Source organism: Canis lupus, chromosome 20 (genome assembly GCF_011100685.1).
Source record: "Canis lupus familiaris isolate Mischka breed German Shepherd chromosome 20, alternate assembly UU_Cfam_GSD_1.0, whole genome shotgun sequence".
NCBI lineage: Eukaryota > Metazoa > Chordata > Mammalia > Carnivora > Canidae > Canis > Canis lupus.
Window position 1 is genome coordinate 37,948,543 of NC_049241.1, and position 11,506 is coordinate 37,960,048.

The window sequence follows — 11,506 nt, forward strand, 5'->3', positions numbered from 1 at the left end:
CTTCAGGCTTGAGATTCTGCAGCTGCTGGAACTTCCGTCAGTGCCTCTGAGAAGTGGGTGAGAGGCCCCTCCTATCCCAGGTGGGAGGTGTGCTGGGGTGGGGACGCGAGGGGTCAGTGGCTGGGATTCAGTGGCTGAACGGGCATGGTCTTTCTCTTGGGAGCATGTCTTGAGCTGGAGCTCAGGAGAGCATCCCATCCCTGGGGCCTTTCTCAGCCCCTACTAAAGATCCTAGAATTCTAGAAAAAAGAGCTGGAACCATAGCTAGGACCCAGAGAAGGAGGCCTATCCTTGCCCACCCCAAACACTGATTCCCAGGTGGGTAGGAAGATGTGGTGTTGCCCCTGCACTGCTGAAGCCCTGGGCCTGTGTGCCAGCGGGATGCCCGGCAGCTTGGAGCCTGCCTGCCATGACAGCCACCAAAAGAGGGCATGTTCTCGAGAAGCAGGGGTGGCAGGTGTCCAGCCCCGCCTCCTCCCAGCAGAAGCTCTATTTGTTCATTCATTAATTTATCCAGTCATCATTCAGAGCCTTTCTCTCTGTGCCTGCCCAGAGCTGAATGCTGGAGACTCATAGATTCAGCAAATATTGAGCACCTATGATGTTCTGGGCACTGTGCTGGGCCCTGGGTATAGTGACAAAAGACTCTTGACATTAAGAACAGACATGCCAGCAGGGGAATAAGACAATATACAATAAACCACGGAAAATCAATGATATGATGTGTTAGCAGGTAAAAACTTAAGGAAAAGCAGCAGGTAGAAAGCAGCCAGATCTAGGGTAAGGGGTTTAAAAGGAGGTCAGGGAAGGCCTCCAAAGGATAACAAGTGAGCCAGGAGGGGGCTGAGTATGTAGGAAAGGAGCTTCCAGGCAGATTGAACAGTAAGTCCAAAGGCCCTGGGGCAGGAGACTGAATGGGAATATTCAAGCCACGGCAAGGAGGCCAGCATGGCTGGAGACTGGTCAGGAAGGCAATGGGAGGGCGCATCCCATAATGTTGGCCATTATGTGGACTGTGCCTTGGATTCCAGAAAGGACCAGGAAGGAGTCCGAGCAGAGGAAGGGGCCTAGTGTGACTTAGGGGCCGAATGTGAACAGGCTGTGGGGTGTGAGAGCAGAAGCAGGGCAATCCGTGAGGTGGCAGTGACTGCCCTGGCTTAGGAGGGAGATGATAGCAGCTCAGGCCAGCCTGGTGAATGTGAAGGTGGTGGGCAACAGGAAAATGCTGAAGCTGGAGCCCGCAAGACTTGCTGAGGGCCCGGGTCACCCGGAGGCTTGGGCCGGGGTAACCTGTTATAATAGCTGGGTCAGGGATCCCTGGGTGGCGCAGCGGTTTGGCGCCTGCCTTTGGCCCAGGGCGCGATCCTGGAGACCCGGGATCGATTCCCACATCGGGCTCCCGGTGCATGGAGCCTGCTTCTCTCTGCCTGTGTCTCTGCCTCTCTTTCTCTCTCTGTGACTATCATAAATAAATAAAAACTTAAAAAAAATATTAAAAAAAAAAAAAAAAAAAGCTGGGTCAGAGGGCACGTGGAAAGAGCCGTTCTAGCTGGTCCGGCCTCGGAGTACAGGCTCTGACGGCGACTCAGGCACCCTGGGAATGCGGAAGAGGAAGTCCTGCCCCTGCAGAAAGTGGCAGGCTGCGGTGGAAGCAGGTGGAGCCAGGGCAAGGCCAATGCTGCTGCACCCCCAGGTGTGCCAGGCCTCCCAGAGCTCTGGGGCCAGGGCCAAGGGGGCAGGAAAGGGCAGGGCCACTGGCTCCATAGAGCTCCCTTTGAGATAGGGGCCAAGGGGCTGAGGTGTGAGAGTGACAGTCCTCTTGGGACAGGGAGTGCGCTGGCAGAGATGTCAGCATGCCCAACCCACATCTGGCACTGCCCCCAGTCCCAGTCTCTCACTGAGCCGAGACTGGGCTCTGGGCTTCTATTTCTCCCCAGACTTCCCTGACAACAGGTGTGAGGCCCACGTGGGCAGCGGCGAATTGTTAGGATGGGGTGGGGTGGTGGGGGAGTGGAAAGAGGAAGGAGTGAAGGGGCTGTCTGCCGTCTGCCAATGCAAATGGCCTCTGACTCAGTGTGCCCCTCAACCCTCGCTGTGGACCAGGTGGGGCAAGGGGGGGGCTGCTGTGGTTTTTCTTAGTTCCCACTTCCTCTGTTCTCTGAGCCGATGCTGCAGGAAGGGGCTGTGAGCTCCAAGCATCCTTTCCTGCAGCTGCTGCCCAGCCTGCCAGCCAGACCCTCTGGAGAAGCCCCCGCTCCCTGTCATGGTAGGACAGCGACCCTCAGCCCCCCAGGGAAGGGGGCAGCAGGAAGTGGTGGGGGAGGGGTGGGTTTGGTGGCTGCAGACAATAGTGGAAGGGCTGTCACCCAACATGGCCCTGGGGACACTCACTGAACCCTGAACACCTCAGAGCAGAAGAAGCCTTCCTCTGAGCAATGAGACCTGAACCCATTGTGTAGATGGGGAGGCTGAGGCCTGGGGCTTCGCTCAGTGGTGGCGCTAGGGCTACAAGCAAGATGGATGCCCAGGACGAGGCCCTGTCTGGCCCTGGGCTGCCCACCCTGTCTGATCTGTTCTGTCCTGCTTTGGGCTGAGTGCTTGGTCTGGGAGAGGTGGGGAGAGGGGGAAGAGCCGGGCGGTGCCCACCCCAGCCGGGGCCCTGGGTCGTACTCAGCCCGGACCCTGGCAGGAGACCCACGTGCCTGCCTGGGCCTTGGCCTGAGGCAGGGGGAGCTGGTGGGGGAGGCGGGCGGAGGACATGCAGGGCTTTCCAGGGCGGCTGGGCGGAAGGGAGCCAGATGCCCCCCTGCTCAGGAGGAGAGAGAAATGGCCCCTGAGGAAGGAAGAGAGAGGTAGGGGAGAACCCGGTGGGCCTGCTGACTGCCTGCCCGGCTCTCCTGTCTGGTTGGGGTTTGGTTTTAAGTGAAAGTTCTAGATGGTGAGTCTGGACTCCAGGTATCAGAAGCAGCTCTGAGTTGAAGGCCGGGTCTGAGACCGGAGTCCGAGTTCTCCCAGAGCCTTAGAGGCGGGGTGGGCGCTATGCAGAGAGGCAGAAGGCTCCCCAGGGAGGGCTTGGAGAGAGGGGTTTGGGAACCCTGTTGGGAGACCCCAGGGGGTGGGGCAGGTGGAGCTGGGGCTGGGGCTGCCCCTCACAGGCCCGCAGGGCCCCTGCCGTGGCGCCCTGCACCCCCTGTCTCTCCTGGTGCAGGCTGCCGCGCTAGCCCTGGCCCTGGCCCAGGGCACCCTGCCTGCCTTCCTGCCCTGTGAGCTCCAGCCCCATGGCCTGGTGAACTGCAACTGGCTGTTCCTCAAGTCCGTGCCCCGCTTCTCGGCAGCTGCACCCCGCGGTAACGTCACCAGCCTTTCCTTGTACTCCAACCGCATCCACCACCTCCATGACTATGACTTTGTCCACTTCGTCCACCTGCGGCGTCTCAATCTCAAGTGGAACTGCCCGCCCGCCAGCCTCAGCCCCATGCACTTTCCCTGTCACATGACCATTGAGCCCAACACCTTCCTGGCTGTGCCCACCCTAGAGGACCTGAATCTGAGCTATAACAGCATCACGACTGTGCCCGCCCTGCCCAGTTCGCTTGTGTCCCTGTCCCTGAGCCGCACCAACATCCTGGTGCTGGACCCTGCCACCCTGGCAGGCCTTTATGCCCTGCGCTTCCTGTTCCTGGATGGCAACTGCTACTACAAGAACCCCTGCCAGCAGGCCCTGCAGGTGGCCCCAGGTGCCCTCCTGGGCCTGGGCAACCTCACACACCTGTCACTCAAGTACAACAACCTCACCGTGGTGCCGCGGGGCCTGCCCCCCAGCCTGGAGTACCTGCTCTTGTCCTACAACCACATCATCACCCTGGCACCTGAGGACCTGGCCAATCTGACTGCCCTGCGTGTCCTCGATGTGGGTGGGAACTGTCGCCGCTGTGACCATGCCCGTAACCCCTGCAGGGAGTGCCCCAAGGGCTTCCCCCAGCTGCACCCCAACACCTTCGGCCACCTGAGCCACCTCGAAGGCCTGGTGTTGAGGGACAGCTCTCTCTACAGCCTGGACCCCAGGTGGTTCCATGGCCTGGGCAACCTCATGGTGCTGGACCTGAGTGAGAACTTCCTGTATGACTGCATCACCAAAACCAAAGCCTTCTACGGCCTGGCCCGGCTGCGCAGACTCAACCTGTCCTTCAATTATCATAAGAAGGTGTCCTTTGCCCACCTGCATCTGGCATCCTCCTTCGGGAGCCTACTGTCCCTGCAGGAGCTGGACATACATGGCATCTTCTTCCGCTCGCTCAGCGAGACCACGCTCCAGTCGCTGGCCCACCTGCCCATGCTCCAGCGTCTGCATCTGCAGTTGAACTTTATCAGCCAGGCCCAGCTCAGCATCTTCGGCGCCTTCCCTGGCCTGCGGTACGTGGACTTGTCAGACAACCGCATCAGTGGAGCTGCAGAGCCCGCGGCTGCCACAGGGGAGGTAGAGGCGGACTGTGGGGAGAGAGTCTGGCCACAGTCCCGGGACCTTGCTCTGGGCACACTGGGCACCCCCGGCTCAGAGGCCTTCATGCCGAGCTGCAGGACCCTCAACTTCACCTTGGACCTGTCTCGGAACAACCTAGTGACTGTTCAGCCGGAGATGTTTGTCCGGCTGGCGCGCCTCCAGTGCCTGGGCCTGAGCCACAACAGCATCTCGCAGGCGGTCAATGGCTCGCAGTTCGTGCCTCTGAGCAACCTGCGGGTGCTGGACCTGTCCCATAACAAGCTGGACCTGTACCACGGGCGCTCGTTCACGGAGCTGCCGCGGCTGGAGGCCTTGGACCTCAGCTACAACAGCCAGCCCTTCAGCATGCGGGGCGTGGGCCACAATCTCAGCTTTGTGGCACAGCTGCCAGCCCTGCGCTACCTCAGCCTGGCGCACAATGGCATCCACAGCCGCGTGTCCCAGCAGCTCCGCAGCGCCTCGCTCCGGGCCCTGGACTTCAGTGGCAATACCCTGAGCCAGATGTGGGCCGAGGGAGACCTCTATCTCCGCTTCTTCCAAGGCCTGAGAAGCCTGGTTCAGCTGGACCTGTCCCAGAATCGCCTGCATACCCTCCTGCCACGCAACCTGGACAACCTCCCCAAGAGCCTGCGGCTCCTGCGGCTCCGTGACAATTACCTGGCTTTCTTCAACTGGAGCAGCCTGGCCCTCCTACCCAAGCTGGAAGCCCTGGACCTGGCGGGAAACCAGCTGAAGGCCCTGAGCAATGGCAGCTTGCCCAACGGCACCCAGCTCCAGAGGCTGGACCTCAGCGGCAACAGCATCGGCTTCGTGGTCCCCGGCTTTTTTGCCCTGGCCGTGAGGCTTCGAGAGCTCAACCTCAGCGCCAACGCCCTCAAGACGGTGGAGCCCTCCTGGTTTGGTTCCCTGGCGGGTGCCCTGAAAGTCCTAGACGTGACCGCCAACCCCTTGCATTGCGCTTGCGGCGCAACCTTCGTGGACTTCTTGCTGGAGGTGCAGGCTGCGGTGCCCGGCCTGCCTAGCCGTGTCAAGTGCGGCAGCCCGGGCCAGCTCCAGGGCCGCAGCATCTTCGCACAGGACCTGCGCCTCTGCCTGGACGAAGCGCTCTCCTGGGTCTGTTTCAGCCTCTCGCTGCTGGCTGTGGCCCTGAGCCTGGCTGTGCCCATGCTGCACCAGCTCTGTGGCTGGGACCTCTGGTACTGCTTCCACCTGTGCCTGGCCTGGCTGCCCCGGCGGGGGCGGCGGCGGGGTGTGGATGCCCTGGCCTACGACGCCTTCGTGGTCTTCGACAAGGCGCAGAGCTCGGTGGCGGACTGGGTGTACAATGAGCTGCGGGTACAGCTAGAGGAGCGCCGTGGGCGCCGGGCGCTACGCCTGTGTCTGGAGGAACGTGACTGGGTACCCGGCAAAACCCTCTTCGAGAACCTCTGGGCCTCAGTTTACAGCAGCCGCAAGACGCTGTTTGTGCTGGCCCGCACGGACAGAGTCAGCGGCCTCCTGCGTGCCAGCTTCCTGCTGGCCCAACAGCGCCTGCTGGAGGACCGCAAGGACGTCGTGGTGCTGGTGATCCTGTGCCCCGACGCCCACCACTCCCGCTATGTGCGGCTGCGCCAGCGCCTCTGCCGCCAGAGTGTCCTCCTCTGGCCCCACCAGCCCAGTGGCCAGCGCAGCTTCTGGGCCCAGCTGGGCACGGCCCTGACCAGGGACAACCGCCACTTCTACAACCAGAACTTCTGCCGGGGCCCCACGACAGCCTGATAGGCAGACAGCCCAGCACCCCGCGCCCCTACACCCTGCCTGTCTGTCTGGGATGCCCGACCTGCTGGCTCTACACCGCCGCTCTGTCTCCCCTACACCCAGCCCTGGCATAAAGCGACCGCTCAATAAATGCTGCTGGTAGACCAAACGGCTAACCCTGAGCTCACTGGAGGTGCGAGTGGGAGGAAAGAAGAGAATTTGTCAGGCTTTCCTTCCCAAAGTGAGGAGGGACAAGAGGTGCTTTGGGAGAAACTGCCAAGCAGAAAAAGAGAGTGCCCACAGAGCGCGGGTCTGCAGGGGAGGGAAGCTGCTAAGGGCAGTTGTGTGAACGAGCATCCTCTCAGGGGGTCCGAGGAAGGTCTCTGAATGGGGTCTTGGTCCCTCCCAGAGAGCAGGCTGGGTCTCCTGTTCCATTCGGCCCCTCCCCATGCCAGGCGGCACCAGGCAGTCCTGCTGCAGGCTGGGTCAGCAACCTTCTGGTGTATGTTGGCCTCAGGATCTGCCTTCCAAACCTGTAGGACTGACAGTGCTTCCGGGGCAGAGAACTTGCAGGCCTGCTTCATTTCTGGCCCCTGGCAGAGTCCTGGGAGGCAGCCCAAGCGGAGGAGTGGGCGGAAAGCTTTGTGCTGAGTTCAGAGGGGCGTTTGCGCCCTCTGGTGGCCAAGCCTGTGCTGTGCCCAGGAGGCTGGCCGGCTCGGGGAGAAGCCTCTGCGTAGAGGCCCACCGCAGGGGTCTGGGAGCCACAGGAGATTCTAGAGTGAGCTCACAATTCATCCTTTCTGTTTTCACCTATAGTGAGTGCTAAGTCTCTCTGTTCTGACATCAAAGGGACACCCGGGTGAGCCACCACCAGACTACAAAGATGGGGCCCCTGCCTTCCCTGCCCCTGTCTCTTAGAGGTGGGAGACAGCCACATCTCAGGAGGGTGGAGTATGTGTGTCCATTTCTAGCTTCGAAATCCAGTGTAGAATTCCAGACATTGCTTGAGGCACCAGTGACCAGCGTTTGGAGACAAAGCTAAGTGTGTGCAAAGTTGTGGGTCATGTCAGGTCTGGAGCCTTGGAGGTTGCTTTGTCCTGGGCTGCTGCCTCACTGTCCCCACCACTGAACCGCCTTTTGAGGAGCAGAAGAGACATGTGCAGCCAGACAATTGAAGCCAGGGCCTGGGATGGCGGGAGAGTGGAACCAGCTTGGCTGGTTCAGGACAGCCGGGGGCCAGCCCAGCCGCTCCAGGCCTCTGGGGTGGAAGGTTGATGCTGGCCGCAGATTTGGCTAATCTTACCCAGCCTGACTGTGGCAGCCTCCTGTCCAGGGCATGGCTGAAGAGAAATGTAGGCCACCTTCCTCTTTCTGACTGGGGCACAGGTGCTGCTGTGGTAGGCTGATGGCCCCTGTTATCTGCTTGCCTGAAAAGAAAGGCCGGGTCTGCTCCACCGATCGGAAGTCCCACGTGGGCTCTGCTCTGCCTTGAGAAGGCCTGTTAGCTTCTGGAGGAGTGGGGCCAAAGCACGGCGTGGCCCTGCCTACTTCCTTTGCTTGTGTCTGGGGATTAAAAAAACAAACAAACAAGGACTGTCTTTCACCCAGGCTGGAGTCCAGGAGAAGCCCCTCCTGCACGGCTCATGGGCTGATCTGGCCACATCTAGGAGCAGGAGCAGGAGCAGGAATCAGGGCCTTATGTAGGGCCCCACAGTTTGCAGGTGGGGAACAATCTGCCTGTCAGGACAGCTGAGTCTGCCCTCAGGCAGCTGCCAGATAGAATCTTCATGTACCCACCCACCCACTCATGCTCACAGTCCTGGGGTTTTTTGGGCTTTGGATTCAGAAGAAGAACATTTTGGAAATGAAGCACGGCGTAATGGTAGGACTGTTGTCTTGGCTTAAGTGAGCCTGAGAGTCCATGGCCTTTGGTTCAACCTGCAGAAAAAAGTTCTGCTGTTGTCTACAGGATCAGAAAGGGGGCAGAACTCCATTATCTCAGGTCCCAGGCTCAGGTGGGGCTGGGTGAGAGGCAGCTGTCACTGCACTGTGCTCAGGAAGGTGCTCATGGTTGACTCAAGGCCCTCTCTACACCGCTGGACATCCTCCACCGTGAGCGCCAGCTGCCACCTGGCCCCACAAGGCTGGGGAAGAGTGGGACTCAGGTCAGGTGACCTGGGCTAACAATTGGCTTTGCCATTTGGATTATCTCGGGCAGGAGACTCCCGCTTTGGAGAGGGAGGTCTGCTCATCTGTAAATGGGGGTGGCCAGGGTTACTCTGCAGGCTGTTAGAAGGCTTGGTGCTGATGTGTGTGAAGGTCTGGGAAACTAGCAGCCCCCGGTCATCGTTATTAGGTAAGGGGCTTACGCTGAGGACAGCTGGCTGATGTGGCCTCGGTATTTTATCTCTGTACCCGGAGCACTGAATGAGGTTCAGAGGCAGATGTGGTTGAATTGGAGGCACATGAAACTGAGAGCGTGACTCTGGTGTTGCCTCCTGTGCTTTTTGCTCCCGTGGGGCCAGTGAGTACTAGACAGAGATCTGGGCACAAGACTTAAGAAAACCTAATAGCAGGAAAACTTAAATGTAAGGAAATTCTCAGGGCACCTGGGTTGCTTAGTGGGTTGAGTCTGCCTTTGGCTCAGGCCGGCTTCTCCCTCCCCCTCTGCCCCTCTCCCTGCTGGTGCATGTGCTCTCATGGGCTCTCTCTCATGTTCTCTGTTTCACACTCTCTCGAGTAAATAAATAAAATCTTTTGTAAAAAATGTAAGGAACTTCTCCCTGCTAAGATTGGAAGGGACAACTCCCTTCCCTCAAGGAAAAGAGTTCAGTTTAATGCTCCAGACATCTATATATTCTTAGAAAACTTCTATGACATCATACATTTTCATACTCAAGTCCTTATTGGAAGGAGTTCACAAATCCTATCCACTTCCTACAGATCCTTCCATCCTCTTGTGTCCTCATAACCCTGAGTAGCAGTGAGGAGCAAAGGGGGGTGACCAATCCCACTGACCCAGCTGACTTTGGGTCTCATGAGAAGGAAGGGGGGTCTTGCTAAGTGCTCAGAGAGAAAGAAACATTACCCGGGCTAGAGGGAACAAGTCACCCTGGGAGGAAAAGACTGAGGGAGTTCCCGGTGTGGGAGTGTGGGGGACAAAGGGAAAGCCCAGCCAGCTCTGGCGAGGGGACAGGGCTGGGAGAGTGAGCGAGGCATGTTTCCTGAGCAGAAAAGGAACTGGGTGGTGGTTACAAGGTGACGTGACTTCCATCATGCCCAGATGTGTGGCTCTATTTGATGGAAGCAGGACTCGGCCGCTCTCTCCAGCGCCAATCCAGAGAAGGGTGCGCCCCAGGAAGGCATGCCAACACAGCCGTGTCCAGGGAGGAGAGATAAGAGAGGGGAGGAAGGCCAAGTATTCTCTTTGTCCTCCAGTGGCTTGTTTCTTCAGCTCGCCTATGCTTTCTGGTGAAGTAGACTTGAATGTTACCCTTGGTACCTGTTATGGCCTGAATGTGTACTGCCCAAATTCATGTATTAAAGCCCTAACCCCGGGATCCCTGGGGTTAAATCGCTGGGTGGCTCAGCGGTTTAGCACCTACCTTCAGCCAGGGCATGATCCTGGAGTCCCCGGATTGAGTCCCACATCGGGCTCCCTGCATGGAGCCTGCATCTCTGTCTCTCATTCTCTATCTCTCATGAATTAATAAACAAAATCTTAAAAAAAAATAAAGCCCTAATCGCAATGTGATAACATTGGGAGGTAGGCTCTTTGGGAGATAATTAGATGAGGCCAGGAGGTGGGGCCCTCATGATGGGATTCGTGGCCTTAGAGAAAGAAGGATCTCTCTCTCTCCAACCACATTGAGGAAGGGTCCTGGGAATTAAGAGCAAAAAGATAGTGGTCTGCAAGCCAGGAAGAGGGCTCTCACCAGGAATTGAGTCCACTAGCACCCTGATGTTGACCTTCCCAGCCTCTAGAACTCTGAGAAATGGATGTCTCCTGGTGTCTGGTGTCTGTGGTATTTTATTATGGCCGCCAGAGCAAAGGAAGCCCCCTTTCCTTCATTCAACGCGTTTGCTTAATGCCTGCTGTATGTCAAGTACTGTGCTGCGTTCTGGGGATATAGAAGTAAGAAGAAAGGGCAGATGATCAACAGGGTTGGGGGCAGGGGGGAGTCATTATGAGTGGTGACCAGAGCTTTGAAGGGCAGCACAGTAGGAAGTCAAGTGACAGTAAGAACACAGAGGGGCTGGGCTGCCCTATCCTGGGGGCTCAGGGAAGGTTGCTCCTCAGGAACCTTACCCTGTGTAGAGACAGCCATGCCCATGAGCCAGAATAGAAAAATCCAGAGGAGAAACAGTGGCTAACACGAAGGCCTGGAAGCAGGAAAGCACCTGGGGGACCTGAGGCCTAGGATTGTGTGCCAGCACACGAAGCAGAGGGAGTGAGTGGAGGAGGGATGGGTTCCCAACCTCAGACAACGTGGTCAGCCTATATGAGGAAGCTAGAATGTAACCTGAGTGCCACTGGAAGGCCCAGGAAAGTTTTCTGCAGGGGAGGAACATAATCCACTTTATAATTTTAAAAGCTCCCTTGGGCTGCCATGTGGGGTCAAGGCTGGGCAGATGCCGGGGCAACAGTAGAACCCGCAGGATCATAGCAGCAGGGGTGATAGGAAGTGGCCTGGCCCAGCATGTATCTTACTGGTAGAACTTACAGGACTTGCTAACAGTCTAGAGTGAAGAAAGACAGATGACTTCCCCATGAGTGGCCAGAATAAGTGGGTAGATGTTGGGAAGACAAGGGAAGAGAAAGCAGGGGAGAGTCGGCAGGCCCAGGTGCCCTCCGGACCTGTGCAGTTCCAGGTGTTTGACGGCAGCCAGCAATGAACAGCTGGAACTGGAAACCCAGGGCTGGGGGAGATCACGTGGCATGAGGGGAAGTGTTGAGTGCAGTTACAGATGAAGCTGTGGGTACTCAGCATCCAAAGAGGGGCCAGCTCATGAAGTAGGAGGATCGTATTCAGGAGAGGTTAGTGGCACAGCAGCTCAGAGGAGGAAGCTGTGAAAAGGCCAAGGACAGCCAGCCACCTCAAAGACCCTGGGAGGGTCAATGAGAGGAAAACAGAACCACTGGATTTGGTGAGACAGAGGTAAGATGTGGCAAGAAGAGGGAAGCCTCCACAGAGACCAGGATGAAGGACCAGGCAGCTAGCAGAAACCGAGGGGTGTGGCAGCAGCCAGAAGAAGGTGTAGACTGAG

At 58.2% G+C, this 11,506-nt stretch overlaps 1 protein-coding gene across 1 annotated transcript; it reads left to right on the forward strand.

The window, feature by feature from the left end:
• The first annotated feature begins 1,629 nt into the window (after window positions 1-1,629).
• TLR9 (toll like receptor 9) lies at window positions 1,630-6,407 on the forward strand. Its single transcript, NM_001002998.1, is given in 3 exon segments — window positions 1,630-1,693; window positions 2,176-2,266; window positions 3,164-6,407. Coding segments are annotated over 2 exon segments (3,099 nt in total). The 5' UTR covers window positions 1,630-1,693; window positions 2,176-2,263; the 3' UTR covers window positions 6,260-6,407.
• Window positions 6,408-11,506: the final 5,099 nt, after the last annotated feature.